Genomic DNA, 18,864 nt, shown 5'->3' on the forward strand with positions numbered 1-18,864 from the left:
GGGCTCGGTGGGCGGGGCTGCGGCCTCACGGGTGTCTCACGCCAGGCCCCGCCCCCGCCCCGCCCAGCCCAATCAGGCGAGGCGCTGCTGGGGGGGGGGTGTCACGTGGCGCTCGGCGCGTCCTTCCGTCCGGCCGCGCGCGGGGCCCTCGCGTGGGAGGTGAGCGGCGCGGGGTCGCGCGCGGCGGCCGCGGCCCTGATTGGCTGCGCGTTCCCGCCTCAGGGGAGGGGGCGGCGGGGCCGCCATGGCCGCGGGGCTCGGCCGGGCTGCGGCCGCGGTGTGACTGCGGCACGTCCCGCGCCGCCTCTCACACGCCCCCTCTGTTCCCTCCTCCAGCCGGGAAGGGCGAAGGCGCCGGTGCCGCCAGGCCATGCTGGTCAGCGAGAGGGTGAAGCGCCTTTTGAAGCTGGTGCCCGGGGAGCGGCGCTTTGGCTTTTACAGGTTCCTGCCCTTCTTCTTTGCGCTCGGCGGAGCCATGGAGTGGTTCATGATCAACGTCCGCATCGGCAAAGAGACCTTCTGTGAGTGGGGGTGAGCGGGCCCGGCTGCTCCCGTCACAGCGCTCACTGCAGGCTCTGCCTCCCCAGCAGAAACAAACACAAATCCTGAATAAAATTGAAAGAGAGTACATTTAGATTGGATGTTAGGGAAAAAATTCTTTCCTCTGAGGATTGCGAGGCGCTGTCACAGGGTGCCCCGCCCCTGGAAGTGTCCAAGGCCGGTTGGATGGGGGCGAGGAAACTGGAATGGCAGAAAGTGTCCCTGTCCTTGGCAGGGGCATGGAACGGGCTGATCTTTAGGGTCCCTCTCAAATCAAACCATTCCGTGGTGATTGAAAAAGACTCATGAGGTTTGCCAGCATTTAAGCAGAGGTGTGGCATTATCTGAAACGTGACTCCTACAATTTAAAAAATAAGTATGAAAACGGCTCAAGAGAACTTGGCTAATGGCGTTCAGTTTCTTGTAAGTCAAAGCATTTATTTCTAATGTGGCATTCCTCCCTTTAATAAACCCTGCTAGAAAGTTTTGTGTATTTCACTGAAGGGATCTGCTCAACTGTATGTAGTATTAGGGAGCAGGGAGGCAGGAAGAATAACTGGAAAGACCATGGAGGTGGGAATATTCCTGTGTTTTGTTTATATAAAAAAGACTAAAATACTGAAGTCAGGCTGGAAGCCCTCAGGCATTGACTACATGCCTATAATTTAATTTCCCTTCAGCTTGTCAGGGCATTTGTAATTTTAATTACCCTCATGGGAAAGTAGACAAGAAACAACTGTTTCACATTGGAAACTTAGTTTTCCTAGAAAACCATTTCATTGGGACCGATGGGAAGAACTTTAGCCTATATGGCAGAGAACCTGAGCTATTTTAAGTGGTAATAAGGATTTCTGTTGGCTTGAATTTTCAGTTGCCTGTCAGTCAGCATCTGCAAGAGAAGTTTGGATTGAAACATTTAAAAAGAGATGACAGGATTCATGCATTTAACACTAACTTGCGCTGGGGAAACTCTAACATAAAACATCTTTTTCTGCAGATGATGTCTACCGTAGGAAACAATCTGAAAGACTGTACGAGGCAAGGATGGAGAAAGGGGAATTTTAGCTGAAACTCTTCAAGGGGGAGCTCCTGAGTCCTTCAACTGTCCAAGTGCCAAAGCAGCAGCACTGCCACGTTGAAGGTGGGGGAAGACGTTGGCTCTGCAAGATGAACTGTGATCCACACGTGTGTGTAATGCACTCAGATGGTTCTTCCACATCTGTAATATTTGTATTTAAATGAAGTGAAAATTTCATTGTATTTGGGCCTCTGCCACTAATCTAATGTTTGCTTAGTGCTTTTAAATAAAGTAAACTGAGTAAACAGTCTGGCTGTTGTTTTGTTTGCTTGGTGAAACACCCCCCTGGTGACAAGACCAGTGGGAAAGAAACATTACAGGGTGCATCCATCTCAGCATAATGGAAATAGTAATTTTGAGTTAGTTTCTTTTGGACTTACAGGAACTGCTCTGGCAGCTGATTTGTTTTCTTTGCAGTGTGGCACAATTTTAACTGGATGAAGAGAGCACGGATTTACTGCTCAGTGTTTGCTCAGCCCACAGTGTCTGGAGAGTGACCCGTGTGTTTGGGCTGTGCTGCCCCGGTGTGACAGGGACCAGAGCAATGTGCAGTGTCAGTCCTGGCACCCCTGAGTCCTGCGGTGGGAATCCTGTCCCCAGGGCAGGAAAACAGGGCTGGCTGCTGCGTCCCAGCACTGTTTACTCCCTGCAGTGTAATCTTCGAGGATCCTACTTCGATACAATAGTTTAATTTCTGAGGGGTGGGGTGCAGGCTGAAGGTGCAACAAAGAAGCCAATTCTTAAGGTCAGCCTGAAATCAAGCCCGAGGAAGTTCATGCACTGGCAGGGGTTCCTGTGCTGCCTCCTGCCAGCCTTTGTAAGTCTTCATCAACTCGGAGACAGGGGCAGCTCTGCAGAGGTCAAGGTGCAGGTTCCTCACTTGCAAACACAGGGGAACCTTCGAGTTGTGCCTTCCAAGGACTTGATCTGGAGGATTAGTGCTACTTGTGTTTTTACGGGATAAAAACTGACAGAATTAGAGATGTGACTGTGTCACTGCATATTTTGACTGAGCAGCAAGTGAATATCTTGAGGAAAGTCTCTATTTCAGAATAAGAACCTTTGAGTTTAGTTCCGAGGCAGAGCCCAAAACTCGTGAACAGGCTGCTTTTTGCAGATGGTCACAGACCATCACGCTGAAGTCAACCCTGATTATAGCAGTAAAGAACAAAGCAACAATAAAAAAGCCAGATTTTGAAAACTGCTGAGCTTTAGCTCCATCTGATTTTATTTCTTGAGCTTTTTGAAATTCTCTTGTGCTCTGTTGTCATAAAACAAATAAGTTTTTCAATATCTGGGGGTTTAGTTTTTTTTTTAAGCAAGAGCCCTGTACCCTTAGTTATTTCCCAGGACTCAGGAGCTTTTGTGAAAACTTCCTGTGGCTTCCCTGAAGCACTCCTGCAATAGTAGCAGTGTTCCAAGCCCAGTTCTCACTTCAGACCTCTTGCTTGTTTTGCAGTGACTGTTTCCCATTAGCAGCTGAGAGCGCCAGGCACATCTGGAAGATCTCTGGGATGTCTCCAGCCAGGTAAACAGAGAGGGAGGGAGGCTGCAGTCACTCACAAGATGTCTGGTGTCAGGGAGTTCCGTGTCACTGACCGCTGCAGGAATAAAATCCTCTGTGTTGGCATCGTACCACTTCAGGCAACACAGAGCTGTTATGACAGAATATGAAGCTTGACATTTAGAAATCTGAGCTGCAATCTCCAACCCTCAGTGTGTTTGCTAGTGCTGACCCTTTGGCATTTTTAGATTTTGCCAGTCTCTCACTAATGCAGGAAATCAGAATAGCTGCAATTCCCCATTCCAAAATTCCAGCCCATTCCACAGCTGAGCACACTCAGGGATTTAGTATCAGCTTTAAACTACACCCCATCTTCAACAACTAAAGCCTTCATTTGGTTTTGCAGTTTTATTCCTGCTGACTCCTAACTCTGTGCTCTTTGCCTTCCCCACTACTGTCTGACTCTCATGTCCCTGTCTCCCTTCCATCCTCCACTTTCTCCATCCATCTCTGTGGCAAAGTGAGCAGGGAGGAAGCAAGAGCTCTCATTTGGCTCAACACTCAGGCAACACCGTGTGGCTGTCCCAGGCTGCTGGAGTGAGCCAGGGTCACAGCGTTCACTTCTACCCCTGCCAGCCCCAGGCTGAGCACATCCCTCCCTTCTGCAGGGAATTCAGCTGGTGTCCACCTGGAGCACAGCTCTCACCCACCAACAGCATTTTCATGTGTTCTGCAATGGCCACAGCAACAGCTTCTGGGTGAGACTCAGCAAAGCAATCCTGCTGCAAGCTTTCCAAACTGTGGGAGTCAGGGCAAGATCGATACCAAGCATGGAAAAATTCAACTCGGTAAGGTAGCAGCAGTAAAAAGTCACCTGGGAACAAAGAGTGATACCTACACACAAGCAGTGCTGCTCACCACTTCAGCATTTGAGAGGAGACAACTCCACCACCAGTCCAGAATGGTTCTGTGGAAAAAATGGGCCTGTTGATCACTCCCCTGCAGCTGTGCACACAAGGATGCAGCCATCTGCTGAAAAACCTGTGGTGAGCCAGGGAAGAGCTGAAAGAAGTTATGGTCAAGGAGGGATGATTGTCCCAGCCTGCACTCCTCCCTGGCACAGGGCTGCAGCGGTTTTGTCCAAGCTTTTCAAAAGCAGCAAAAGGAAGTAACAGCCATCTGATGTATTGGGGAATTTTTCCTTGGTGCAAAACTCTTCTTGTCATCAGTGGGGGAATGCTTTCACTTCGGACTTAATACACAGATCCAAACTGCAGCTGCACTCTGCTCCTGGCCATCCCCAGCTCCTTCAGAGAAAGGGGAAAAAAAATCTTCCCAGCACTGGTGGGATGAATGCTGTTCCTGAGGAACTTCCTGAAATCAGTACTGGATGCTGGTGCTTTATACCAAAGATGAGGGTCAAATTAGACTCACTGGCAAATGCAGTTGGCAAAATTAATAAAAAGTATCATTTTATGAATCAAAATTTCACTGAACCAGAGCTCACACAATGTTCAGTGCCCAGACATTCCGAAACTTCAATTTTGTGCACTTGTAGCTAAGAGGGAGTTACATTTATGGTTGATGTTTAGTATCTCAGACTGAACAAATAAGATGTGGAGGATGATTAGAATTAGTTTCCTCTGGGCAACTGCAACAGAAGGGTAGAAGTGTTGTGAAGCTGGCAGCCTGTATGAAAGGCAGCATTTATCCCTCAGGCTGAGAACATGGCTGTGTGTTAATTGAATAATGCTGTGTTCTGACTGTTTAAACAGCTCTCTGTAAATTTTATGCCAGGCACCTTGAGAGATTCCTATCACTTAATTTTTCTTGCAGTTTGTACAGAAAATTTCTATCCTTGGTTCTAATTGAATTGTGTAAAAGATGTTTTTTCCATGTTACTCATCTAATTTCCTCTATTAAACAGCTACATGGAAGACAGTCCTGAACCATGTTAGCTTTCATATGAAATTAAGGCTTGCTGCTTATTTTCAAACCAATTAATAAGCAGGCATCTGGGACAGACTGAATCTTACCACCTCCACTCAGCTGGTTCCCAATGCTTCAGATATTTTTCAAGGTTCACTGTTCATGCTCGTGATGGCTCAATTTCCAACACCACTGTTCTTATCACCTACAGGAACACTTCAAAATACACAGGACAATAAGAAAAGGATATTTTATCCACACACAAGCACACATGTACCAAGGACTTGAGAACATCTGGATCAGCTACAGCCAGAATTACTTGAAATAAAATCCTAACAGAAGTCTTAGTGGAACACTCAAACCTGGTTAATCCAAAACACTTTGCAAACTATTTTTATTCAAATTAAAAAGACTCAGGTAAACAAAGTGATGGTACATACATGTTATAAACCTGGTTAGCAGCTCAGCCTTCAGCAGTACAAGATCTAATGAAAAGCCAAGCATGGATAAACCAGGTACAAAAACATATGCTGAAAAAAAGTCACCAACATCAACGTTTTGAATTTTTACACAAACAGTAAATTTTCTCATGGAAGGGAAGGACTGAGGAAGAGAACAAATAATTATTAGTTGTCTCCAACTGGTTTATGAAAATACCTGTCCTGGTTTTATCTATTTTCCACTCTCACAGAAGCCAACCATTGCCCACACATCCTTTTATTTTAATATGAAAGTTTTGTTTACACCAGTACAATGAACGGCAGTGAAAAACAGATGAGGGGCTCAAACACCCACAAAGAGAGAAAAAGAGACAGACAGACATGTCTTTTTTTTTTTTTTAAACCAGAGTGAGAAAAGTTTCTTTTGCTGGTTTTGAATTCTAGACTGTAGCCATTATATCCTAAATTTCACTGCAATCGACTGAAATGCCTCCAGTATAGAGAAAAACGATTTTGAAATAAATAAGGCTTAAAATAATTGATCAGGGCCAGCCCAGTGGCTAAGTGGTAGTGCTCTGCACTGCCTTGAGGGAGGAGCCAGGTTTTGTTGGCACTTCCAATCTCTTGCTCCTGGGCCAGAAAGAGCAGTGAAAGGAGGGATTCAGCTGCTCGGCAGGAGAGAGCCAGTGCTGCACATCTGCTCATCACTGACCTTCAGATAAATTAAACATCTGAGTTATACAGGCTCCAAAGGGAGTCCCATCCAGTCCTCAAAAGAAAATAAATAAAACAATAATTTAATTAAAATTCATCCCGGGTTCTTTGGTATAATTTTTGTTAATGCTGAGAAGTAGGAGAATCTGGTGGCGTATTAGTACAATCCATGATAGTTCCAAATGCTCAAAAACTAGGATTTTGCTGCCTGATTCACTTCAACATCCCATCTTTGTGGCTAAAACCTGCAAAACCTATGGTAACTTAAACACATTTTATAGGGGTGGTCTAAGACTATTCAATTTCTACTTTATTAAATAAAATTGGAAATTTACAAAGGCCAGTAAAGAACTTTTGTGCCATGGGTGTGCTACTTGTAGAGTTCAAAACTGTCATTTCCCTCTATGTTGTTTTGCTCCATTTCCTTCACATCCATTGCACATGTGACCTAAACTAACTGTAAGTGCCTATTTGTGATTACCTGGGGTATTTTGTGCAATGACTGGAAGATTGCAATAGCAGAGGGAGAAGAACTGGCCAGTAAAATTAAATCACAGTTTATACTTGCAAGTGTCACTTCCCTCATGAGTATTAATTACATCAGCAAAACAAACCCTAAGATATCCAGTATTTGAAGGAAAATATTTAATTTAACCTTCTGCCACATATACTTAAATGAAAATGTTCTGTACCAACAGACTTTAGAACTCATTTCCACATGATGAACATCTCTACCATAAATGAAGTGTATCAGTAAATCAGTTCATTTGGGCTGAGTTGGAGTGCTCACATTCCTGCTGACCTTTCCCAAATTCACAGAGCTTTCCCAGTTACTTAAAGCAATCCAAAAGTATTAATTCTTTTTCCAAAATTAAATAAATGAAAGGATTTATTTACCTTTAAACAAATAACTTTGTACTCCAAAAGGTTGGTTAGTTGAGGACAGGTAATTTTTTAGCAGAAGGCAGCCACAACCTTGAAATTTGGCAAGAAGAGTCGATACCTACTTTACTTAGGAAAAAAAAAAAAGAAAAAACCCCAAAACAACCCCAAACCCTTTGAAGGCTGCAATGCAAGTACTCTATTTCTCCAATGTACTGGGTATGCTGACCTTACACATGCCATACCATACAGCAGTATTTTACTTTCAAGTTAATTTAAGCATCAAATTTCACTCCAATTTGCATTGCAAAACTTTCACTAAGGTTAATGAATACACTTAAAGAAAGCATACAAAAATGTCTTACAATGCCCAATTGCGTGAATTTCAAAAAACATCAAATTACTTCACTAAGAGAACAACTCCACTTTTCTCCCCTAACTTACCTTCCAAGACCTGGGCTGGTTCTGAGTTCTGCGAGCCTCTTCCAGACAGAAGCTGGAAGCTCCCAGGGAAGGAGCTTCCCTGTCCCACTGCTGGGTATTGGGGACATCACAGAGCTCCCAGCACAGGCCATGGCAGATGAAACACTTCCCCTCTAAGGGCCTGCCAGCACAGGGGCTGTTACTGATTTAGGATCACAAGGGCCTTGGCTACACAGTTCAATAACTGGACAGGACTGGACAACGTGAGCAGTCGAGACACCCTTGTCCTGTCCACACCAGCACTTCCAGGGCTGCTGTGCCCCACTCAGTGTTGACTTGGAATGCCAATTTTCCTTAGGGCCAAAGCACATCTTACCTTTAGCTTCTTTTAAGAGATCCTCCCTGTTCACACCCGAGCAGTTCTGCCCGAAGTGGCCAGCACACACAAGCACAGGTACACACATTCTTATAGGATGTAAACTATGACTACTTCACATTCCACTGTATCAACCTGTAAATGCTTTGTTTTCCTTTTTTTTTTTTTATATAAAAACAATGGCATCAGATTCTCAGCAATAAAGTATAAGAAAGATGAATCCTTGACTACACTCAACCAATTATGAAATCGCCTTTCAAACAAAGGAAACATATGCAAAAAATCCGTGTATTTGATAAAGTCAACTTAATATAACAAAAAGTGAAATATGCTTATTAAAAGTGTCCTTATATAAAAATGGTCTTGCAATGTACAGTAAAATGCAATACAAATTATTGTTGGTTATCTCTCGCCACCCAGTAACTAAACCAGCTATTGTCCCACGAGCTGCCTACACGTTCTCCAGGTTGTAGGCCTGGCGGATGTTGAGGGTGTCGCGCAGCATCAGGTCCCGCAGGCGCCACAGCGCGTCGGCCATGGTGGTGTGAGCCCCCTTGCTCTTCAGCCAGTGCGAGGGCAGGCGGCTCTCCTGCTCCTTGGACAGGTGCACGTCTCGTCTCCGTGCTGCAAAACACAACAAGTGCTCCCATTACCTCGTGGCTCATTCTAGAGAAAGGCAAATGTAACTCTGCAGTATCAGATATTCTACTTCTGCTCCTAGTATTTAAGCCCACACCACTGATTTTCATACAACGCTGGTGGAATTTGCCCGTGGATAACACATATATTCTCAATCTGTTGATCTGTCTTTAGGAATTAATTACATGTACATGTTTTAATAAGCAAACAGCACATGCATTTCACATTTTCTACGAAAGCAAAAATAACAGGCTACGAGGAACCCAAAGCCTCACCTGCAAGGGTCTGGTCCCACTTGCTGATGCTGTTTGACTCAGCACTGAGCCCCTCAATGTATTTCAGGTAGGCTTCAGAATGGAGGAGCCTCTGTGTCTTTGGTGGAGGGGACACGAACATGGGCGTGCTGGGCTGCTGCATGACGGGCTGGCTGGCGGGGCTCTGCCCGGGGTACGGCGGGGGCGCCTGCTGGCCCGGCGGGCCCAGGATCCCGATCTGAAAGGCAAAGCAGCCAGGGGTCACGCTCCAGGGCACAGCGGGGACTGCAGGGAACGCCCCGGCCTCGGGCATCCTCCTGCAACGGAGTTTCAACTGAGGTTATGTGCAAAAGCCTGAGGGAATTTCCCTAGAGATGCATGCTTCGGCATGCAGGAGATGCACAGAGAAAGGAAGTGCAAACCATTCATACTCAACAGATATTGTTCATATTTCTGATTTATGTAAATATACTCTGGATATCGTCACCGTAGCTCTTCTAACCTTAATTACACCTTTGATCTCCTTTTTATTTCATGTTTTTTCCAATTTGATCTGAAATGCTGTGGTCTGTGAAGCGCAAAATTTAACTCTAAAACATCTAATCCAAACTGATATGGATCCTTGGACAACTGGGTTACTTCCACAGAATCACTGTCAGGCAAAAATCTCAGGCAGGAAAATTGCCAGTCACACAGAAGAATTCCCACCACTGTGATTAACCAGCAGCACTGAGAACTCTTAGGACCAGCATCCTGTGGTCTGGAATAAATCAATGTCATGACATCAACACTTTACTACTTAACTTCTGGTACTCAGAATCACAGAATGGTTTGGGTTGAAAGAGGCCTTAAAGCTACATCCTGTGGTCTGGAATAACTCAATGTCAGGACATCAACAATTTACTACATAACTCAGCATCACAGAATGGTTTGGGTTGAAAGAGGCCTTAAAGCTCATCCTATTCCATCCCCATGCCATGTGCAGACACCTTCCACTAGACCAGGTCACTCCAAGCCCCATCCAACCTGGCCTTGAATGACTCCAGGGGTGGGGCAGCCACAGCCCCTCTGGGCACCTTGTGCCAGTGCCTCTGAATAAAGAACTTCTTCCCAGCACCTAACCTAAACCTCTCCTCTTTTAGTTTAAAATCATTCCCCCACCACCACTACCTGCCTGTGCATAGCCACTCTCCCTCCTTTTCTTTACACCCTCAAGCCAAAACCACATTTCCCTTTATGATCCAAAAATTTGGTCAGTAAAATTGGGAATGTTCTGAACAGTTAATCTGCATTAATCACTGAGAAGAAACATCAGATCATCACAGTTCCTCAAACTCATACATTCTGAACTGCCAATGAACATCTGCTTCATCAGTATGTGAAATACTAATATTTTTTACCTACTCACCAGGAGCTGATAAAATGGGCAGTGTACTCTCTGTGTCACAAAGCATGCAAAACCTAAATTATTAGCAGTTTCACACTATGCTGAAATGACTCAGTTTAGAAGAAAACTAAGACAAAACACTGCCTTGTTTATAATGAAGTTACCTCACTGGACCAATGTCCTGAGTGTAACAACAATTCAACCATCAAATACTGACATACTCTCTGTGAGTGAGATATTAACTGGTTCTAAACACATCAGAACATTTCATTTCTGTTCTCCCTGGGAAAGCCTGTGTGCATCCCTACATGTCTGAACTGGGATGTTGCTCAAATGTCAATTCTGAGCCTTAGAGCCTCATAAGTAATGCAAAAATGACTCACCTGCTGTCCAAAAGGACTTGCTCCTGGTGCTGGAGTGCCTACCATAGGGGACACATTTTGGCCTATAACACCTATATTCCAAAATATAAAATAATTAGTCTTACTTCAGAGCAGTGACAAATGCTTCTTTGGTCTTCAACAGCAAGAATTTATACTTTGATATCACTGCTCACAGTTATTTTAAGTAGATGTACAACATTCAAATATCCCCCTCGCCCCCAGCAAAAAACTTTACAAGTTTCTGAATGAAAAAAAAAAAAGCCAACATGACAACTACCAAACATTGATATGCGGCCTGTTGAATTATTTTAGTTAGAGAATAAACTGAATAGGTTTTGCTTTTCAGGTGTTTTTCACCAAACATTAATATGTGGCCTGTTGAATTATTTTAGTCAGAGAATAAACTGAATAGGTTTTGCTTTTCAGGTGTTTTTCATGTTACTTAGTGATTGCTTGACTGCATCTTTTCATTTATAATATACACCTTTGGCTTGACAGGATCTTCCTGAAGTCCTTTCCTTTAAGAAAGGAAATGCTGATCTGCTTCAGCAATACTTAACATTTCCTTGTGTTCAGTTTTGTAAAATATGTTCACAGCAGGATGAAATTCAAGCCTTTGCACAAAATCTGTTACTTCTCACTAAATACAAAATGCAACTTGCAGGTTAAGCTTCAATAGCCTTAAATACAGAACAATGAATATTTTAAATCAATGTCAAAAAAATAAAAGCTTTTTTTCTCAAGCATATTGGGACTTCTCCCTACTGCACAGAGTGCAGCACAACTGTGTCAGTCTTACATACAAAAATGTGCACATCTAAATGAAAGTCATGCAGATCCTGACATTTGACATACAGATGCTTGAAAGTTATGTGTGCTGCTGCTTTTCCTTCTGTTTGTGCCACTTCTCCTGTTCATTCATTGGAAAAGCTGCAGACTAACTGTGCTCTTCCTGAGGATTTAATTGACATTAATTAAACGCATAATTTCTGTATCAGTGATCAAAGGATGTGCCACTGTGTTTCACTCACTAAAGGGTTTTTCAAATGCACTTTCCATTTGATCACAGCTCCGATTTTAAGTGCATCTGTACCAACAGTATGTCAGAATTTGAGAAAAGCATTGCTAACACAAGCTTTGGAATTGGTCCAAAGGGAAGGAAGGGCTCTGGAGGAGGGCACCCTCCCCTTCCCAGCATCAGAGCACGGCTTCACCCTCAGCCTGCTGTGCCGAGCTCAGAACCACTTCACGTGTGGTCCTCCACTCCCAGACATTGTTTCTTTGCTAAGCCACATCCTGTCAGTTTTCCACACAAACATCCAGCCCACAGCGGTGGGAACAGCCCTTCAGAGGGATGCAGTGTCCTGGATTCACCTCCCACACGCTTGGATGATGTGTGCTAAGTGTCACAGCCGTGCTGCTCCCTCTAGGTGCCACGGCAGGGAATCCACAACCCAGCCAAGCTGCAGGGCAGTGCTGATGGATTTCAGAAACACCAGGCAAGCAAACAAGAACTCCCCAACTCACATCATTTATGTACAGATAAAATTCTTAACAGAGCTTCTGAAAAACACTGTTGCAAGGGGGTAGGGGGAGGTAAATGAGACCATTTTGTCCACAGCTTGTTTACTGCTGAACAGAGGGATGGCACATCTTTTTCACAGGCACATGAGTTATCAGAGGTAAGAAATGAATCAGCAGGAAACAGAAACAGAGGGCAGATGAATGTTTTTCCCCTTAATTGGGACACATTAATGGCATTAACACTGGCAAAACATTTGTTTCATTTAAGCCTCTTTTCATCAGAAGTGTGGCAAAAATACAGCAAATGCAGTAGAAATACTCTCAAAAGTAAATTCAAAATTTGGCCACAGAGAATTCTGAATTCACCTTGTCCCCACTGTTTCCAGTCACTGTTCTATCAGCAAGCTTTAATCTGAACAGTGTTTTACAGTAACACATCACTGCCCCAGTGGCCAAGGAGTCTTACATGACCAGGCTCACTTCAGTGCAGTCTGACATTAACACACTGAAAAAGACTCTGGTAAGGAAAGGGAACAATAAATTTCATTTATAAGCCCACTTCAAATAAGAAAAGGATGAGTGTAGAGATCCTGTTCAAATGACATAATGATATGAACAGGCTGATTTCAGCTTTTCACACTTCTGAAAAACTCAAGTACAATCACCAAGGTTTTTTGGCTGGAACCAAACTCCTGCTGGAGCAGCACCACCTTCTCCAGGGCCCATTCCCTGAGGGCTTGCTGGACACGCTGTAGTGTCAGTGTTTTGCACACCCCTCACATTCAGCAGTGCTGCTGCTCACAAACCAAAGGCACAACCAGAACAAGCTGCAGAGAACTCCTGTAACAATGGGTCAAACCAAGTACATGACAATGAAATAAAGAGGGAATGAGGATGAGGCTCTTACCGGGTGGTGGGATGCCTGGGATGCCTGGCATACCTGGCGGGAGTTGGTGGGGTGGGGGCACCCCTGGGTGAAGTGGCTGCATGCTGCCCATGCTAACAATGCCATCAACTGGGCCCTGCAAAGGTGGCAGCACCGGTGGATAGCCACTTATCATGCCTTGAAGGACACAACAAATTTCAAACATGCATCAATAACATGCAATATGGTCTACACAGTATGCACAGACATGCACTATCCACACACACACACACAAAAAAGCACCTTTAGTACAGCAAGACAATACTACAATTAGTATCTTGCAAAAAAAAAATAAACAACAAAAACTAAAAACAAATATGAAACCTATACTTTTGATGAATTAGTATTTAGTGTATTTGTATGTTTCTCACAGCGCAATAAATTTTGAATACTCAGATATGTTAACACAAGGAATAAATTCAGCCATAATTAAATGTTACTAATGCAAGCAGTCTTAATACAGCTTAAAGCTCTGCCATCTGCATCCAGATTACAACACAACACTGACTGGCCAGCCCCACGGACAGCTCTGCGGGCTAGTTCAGAGGCCACAAAAATCAAACCCCAGACATTTTCCTGCAGTACACATGCAAAACTGATGCACAAAAGCCCTACAACATTCACATACTTGAAACTAATGGCAGTGATGGGTGATTTTTATTAAACCATCTCCAGAATGAACTAAGGCAGTAACACAAATTTTAAACTCGGGTTTAAAGTGCTGGGCTGCACTTACACTCATGGCATTAGACTGATGTGAAAGGACTTAAATGAGCACTTCATTCTGTGGACTCATGAGGACTCATTCTGTTGGGTTTAAAGTGCTGGGCTGCAGTAACTTACACTCATGGCATTAGACTGAAGTGAAAGGACTTAAATGAGCACTTCATTCTGTGGACTCATGAGGACTCATTCTGTGAGTGCCTCGCAGAATTTCACTGTCCATGTCTGCAAGGTGTCTTTAGAGGAAAATCAGTGACACTGCAAACACTGTATTGTGCTGCTGCTCAAAAATTTCATTTTCTGCATGTAAGGAAAGAAAATTGAGAGCTTTCTCTGGCTTTGGCTCAGATTTTCTGCTATCCATGTAGTGAACCTACACAGTGTAACTGCACTATGCTTGTTAGGCCCTGGAATGTTTAATTTAAATGGATGCACTGCCAGGTAAGCAAGGAAAGGGGTGGGAAAGACAATGAGAAGATGACAGAGGACAGAAGCAGGTCTAGAGAGATGAGGTAAGTTAGAAAGCAGATTTGCTGGGGCTTCTAAAGTCTGCTCCAAGAAACCACCAAGTCTTTGCCACACTCCCTGTAATTCACAGAAAGAACTTCCAAAACAGATTTCTGGAATGAGACTGGCCAAAACCTCTCATCAGTTCTGACTGAGAACAAAGCTGTAACAAGCTCAGGGTCTAAACAGGAGGAGGAGCAGCTACAAAATAAAAGCTAAACCTGTCACCTCCTCAAGTCGTTACAGAAGAGAGAAACCTCTAATCCCAAAAGCTTTACATGGAGAAACCAACAAGAAAATAAAGAACTAATCTCTCTCAAGCCTTCATTTTCCACAGGGCACCTAGACTGACAAGTGAAATATGCTGTAGGTACCTATTTCACATATCTGGAACCTTATCTGTACCTCTTTATTACAAGGAAATCCGTATTTCCCATGGAGAAAGGAAAAGAAAAAACACACCAAAAGCCTCCTTGGCACAAAGAGCTTTTCACACTGTAGCTACTGCCTGGTACCTCCAGCGCACCCCGAGCTGCTGACACATCTTCAGAGCAGTTAAGGCACTTCTGAAGCTTTAAAACAAAGAAACAGAAAACTCTCCAAGGAATCAAACCCACATTTATCAATCATGGAATCTTAGTTCTACACTTCCAATTAAAATACTCAACAACTGGCTAATAAAGGTGCCATCAAATCTCCATGAGAAATCATTTCTTGTAGCTCATTCCAAGTAAGAGCAGCCATTTTCTTACCCCATGTATGAATTGCAAAGTTTTATTTTAAACTACCAGACATGGCCAAACTATTTCCAGCTCCGACAACTGTGACTTAGAATGTCTGTGAAATTACTTGTTCTCCTGTTTTTTATTAAAACAGCGTGAGATTAAGTCAACTTTTATGATATCTAAATGTAGAAGACACCAAAGCGCTGCACACTAAGAGAAACACACTTCAGAAGGCTTCCAGATTTCCTGGCCCCATGGGTCATAAAGAAGTTCTGTAATGGAGAAGCTCTCTGAACTAGAGAAAAGCAACCCAAGAATGGAGAAGGATGTGAAAGTGGTCCGAAGAGAACAAGATACTTCCAAGTAGGACTTGTGAAAACCAAAAGATGAAAGACTCTGTTTTTCAAATGGGCCACGGAAGTAGAAGGAGTTCAAAAGAATCTGCTCCATCATCTATTTTAAGGAAGTATTTCCCAAAGCCAAAGCGAAGAGCCTTGAGTGTTGATTTGCTCAAATAAGACAATGGCCTGAAACAGAGGTTTGCTGCCACAGGAAATAAGGTAGTATGGGTAGTTGGCAGAATGCAAATTTTTGGGGAAGTTTTAAGGAAGTGTTAATAGCAAGTATTACCATCCATCAACACCTGCCTCCAAAAACTGGAAAATCCAAAAACTGGAAAAGTGACTCAGTGCCAAAAAACCCAAGAACCAGACTAAGAAAACACAACCACAAGAGGATGGTATTCCTACACATTCTATATTGAAGTAAATTTTTCACAAAAGAGATCAGCACTGGGAAATTTTTTCCCCTCCTTTTTTTAATGTATGCACAGATAACTGAACACACACACACACACACAAACATACACCAACTGCAAACAGTTCAGAGGGAAATTACCATGAACAGAGTGAAAAAAAGCCAAAAGAAAAATGCAACTCAGTGTAAATAAATGCTTTATAACCTGGAGATCATGAACCAACTAAGGAATGTGCCTTCAGTTAAACATCCATGCAGCCTATTTACAGAAAGGGGATTTAGAGATTGTGATGAAAAATGCTTCAGGCTGTCAGCTTGAAATAAGGCCACAGCCTGTGAGATGAGAAAGAAAAAGAAAAATGACAAAAGAATAAATGGAATAATTGGAATGTTTTAAGGGAAAGTTAAAAAGACCCCAAAACTCAAACCCAGAACGTTCCAAACACTCATTTTTATCTACTTGGCACTATTTTGACCTTGACTGAAGCAATTTAATTCTTATTTTTATTAGAAACTGGGGATGGAAAGCAACCTGTCAGGTCACACCTAATTAATTTTCTCACCCATGTATGGCTGATTTCCACACAAGAATCTTCAGTGGACTACATTGTCTTCAGATCTGATCCTGAAAATACTTACTCCGAGCATACTCCCTATGAAATCAAGCCGGATTACAACTGGTAAGGAGCTCAACACCCAGCAACAGGGACCTCGTGGAAGAGTTCTCCAAGCTCAGTTCTATTCTGAAAAATAACCTGATAAAACCAGCAATGTTGTCATTTTGTCTTTGTTTCTGCAACGGCTCTAGATCCTGGTCTGCTCTGCTTACCAGTGCCTAAGAGGCAAATCTACTAAGCTTTTGCTTGGATTTAAAATCTGGCTTAGACTCTGCTGGCCTCTCACCTCCCTGATAATTAAACCCCCAACAATTTCCCTCCTGCTTTACCACTGCCACAGATGCTGCATGCACTACAAGACTATTTAGCTGCTGCCCTCCTGCCACAGCAGGGCTGAAGGTGAACTCTGCGAGGCAGAGCGAATAAACACGACTGCACACTACCAGAACAGGAGCACTGCACGAGGAGGACCCTGCTTCCCTGGACACCAGGCCACTGCCGCACTAGGCACGTTCATCATGAAGAAGGACTGAAGAGTTTGAGCTTTCGCTTCCAACGTGACCCAAGAGAGTGTTTGTTCAGAGTTATGAAGGGGGTTGATAAAGTGGATGAGGAAAAAATGGTCATAGCTCCTACGTTTTACCTGCAACGGGTGTCAACTGCTGATTGAGCATTCCCATTGGTGTTGGTGGCGGCACCACCCCCATAAGAGCCCCGACAGGAGTGCCTGCCCGGGGGGAGGAATTCTGCTGCTGTGCTGCTCGCTCTCTCTCCTGCTGCTCAGCAACTTTAGCTGCCCGCTCTGTAAAAGTATTTTAGATTTTCAGTTCTGTTTTGTAACCCAGACTTTCAAAATATTATCTGTTCATTAAAAAGGACTAGTCAGACACTGGCATAGTTTAGTCAAATATAAAGTAGAACAGATGAATCTTTTTTATACAGCATATGATTTGATTTCATGTGGCTGCAGCTAAGACTTTTAGAGAACCTTTCATGAAAAATATTCCACAAAGTTTTATCTCTTTCTAAAAAAAATCAAATAATTAAAATAAATAATAAAATAAAATTTAAAAAAAATTAAAAGAACAAATTTGATGATAATAACACCAGTGTTACCAACATGAAGCAGCAGTCCAGCACTAGGCTCGGTCTGCACTAGGACATGGCAAAACATTCCCTGTTTTGACACCACTGGCTCAGCCAAACCAGCTGCAGCCAAGGCCAGCAGCTCTTGGGTGGATCCTCTACCAGCTGCTGTGGGAATTGAAGCCCCATGTCTGCCAGGTGTGCCCTAAAGAATGCTGCAAAGAGCAGACAGCAGTGCCAGCTGGTGGCACCGTCAGTTCTGGGCTCCCCATATATTTTACTACTGATGCAGCTGAAAAGTGGTGGCAAAATAGGGGAGCATTTGTAAAGTTTCCCTAGTGCAGATTGGTCCTTAGCTTTTGGAACATAACAAGCAGCAGTCTGATAAACCCAAAATATTTTTCTCTGCCTGTTTCTGTCATTTCCCCGTTTGGTCCCCTATGAGTTATTTTTTTTTTCTGAAGATGTCTAACTCACATTGTGCTGCTCACTGGAGGTCATGTGTGTCCTTTGTACGATGAATCTGGTCATTATCTCAATCAAGTCTCTCACTGTGACTGCAAGAACAAAAGATCTACTGCAGGGTAATCTGACCAGAGGACAATTTTATATTAAGGGAAGGGCAAAGGGTCACGGGAAGAAGAAAGAAAAAAAGAAAAAAAAAACAAAACCCAAGCAAACAAAAAAGGAGAAATACTGAATGCCCACTCCAGGTGCTTTGGGGGCATGCAAGTTCCTGCTTCGTTTACTCTGAACGTTGTGTCTGACTGGCACAATGAGGAACAAGGAAGAATAAATGGATGCAGAATAAATCTCCAGCATTTTTTAACAACAGTGAATGCAGGGCTATGAGTTTTCTCTTGCAGTTGGTGAAAGATGGAAACTGCCACTAAACCAGCAATCAAGGTCCTCTGTCAAACAAAGGCTAAGAAGAAGTTCACCAAGGAGATTAAGTTATGCATCCTGCCAGTGTTACTTGCTTCCTCTAGGACATGACTTTGAACATCTATCACACTTTCAACTCTTCTAGAACCTGTTTGTGCAGCTTCTAGCACTACTTCCATACACTCAAAGACCAGTTTCATTTCCAAAGGCACTTCCTTCCTTCTTCCCACTTCTGCAATTTCAGGCAGTGATGACGACGCAGAGAAACTCCTACATTTATACAGGCAACTCAGATGCAGCCAAGCACAAAATACACAAGATATTTAAAGGTAGATCCTGAAGTAAAAAAATGAGAAAGTCCTCTCCAGAGCACAGCAAGCACTTTGGGAAAGATGAAGCAGTTGTTCTGACTCTCACCTACTTTTGGCCAGCTAAAAAACAAAAAATGGTCAGACAAAAGCAAAAGAGACACTGTGATGAATGAGAAATTACTGCTAAGTGTTCAGCTTTATCACACTTCAGAGTGCTGAGGTTAGAAGAAGGACCTGACATAGGACACTACTCAAG

The 18,864-nt window shown here is 43.5% G+C and overlaps 2 protein-coding genes across 13 annotated transcripts in view; one reads left to right on the forward strand and one right to left on the reverse strand.

Annotated features, from left to right (window-relative positions):
- The first annotated feature begins 65 nt into the window (after positions 1 to 65).
- SMIM4 (small integral membrane protein 4) lies at positions 66 to 1,868 on the forward strand. Its single transcript, XM_041425844.1, has 3 exons — positions 66 to 159; positions 337 to 521; positions 1,538 to 1,868. The coding sequence occupies exons 2-3, from the start codon at positions 371 to 373 to the stop codon at positions 1,603 to 1,605; spliced, it is 219 nt and encodes a 72-aa protein (XP_041281778.1). The 5' UTR covers positions 66 to 159; positions 337 to 370; the 3' UTR covers positions 1,606 to 1,868.
- A 3,549-nt stretch (positions 1,869 to 5,417) lies between these two features.
- The window catches only part of PBRM1 (polybromo 1), a 53,627-nt gene continuing 40,180 nt past the window's right edge, over positions 5,418 to 18,864 (reverse strand). For 6 of the 12 annotated variants that reach the window (XM_041425591.1, XM_041425588.1, XM_041425590.1 and 3 more), the window contains 4 exons: positions 12,981 to 13,136; positions 10,550 to 10,620; positions 8,801 to 9,017; positions 5,418 to 8,510 (listed from right to left, as the gene is read on the reverse strand). In XM_041425591.1, coding sequence (XP_041281525.1) covers positions 8,338 to 8,510; positions 8,801 to 9,017; positions 10,550 to 10,620; positions 12,981 to 13,136 — 617 coding nt within the window. In that variant the 3' untranslated portion in view covers positions 5,418 to 8,337. Of the gene's footprint in view, positions 8,511 to 8,800; positions 9,018 to 10,549; positions 10,621 to 12,980; positions 13,137 to 16,969; positions 17,129 to 18,864 lie in introns of all 12 variants that reach the window. The other 6 variants (XM_041425597.1, XM_041425593.1, XM_041425594.1 and 3 more) reach the window with 3 other exon arrangements.

The sequence above is a fragment of the Onychostruthus taczanowskii genome, unplaced genomic scaffold (assembly GCF_017590055.1).
Source record: "Onychostruthus taczanowskii isolate IOZ18803 unplaced genomic scaffold, ASM1759005v1 scaffold9, whole genome shotgun sequence".
Classification (NCBI taxonomy): Eukaryota; Metazoa; Chordata; class Aves; order Passeriformes; family Passeridae; genus Onychostruthus; species Onychostruthus taczanowskii.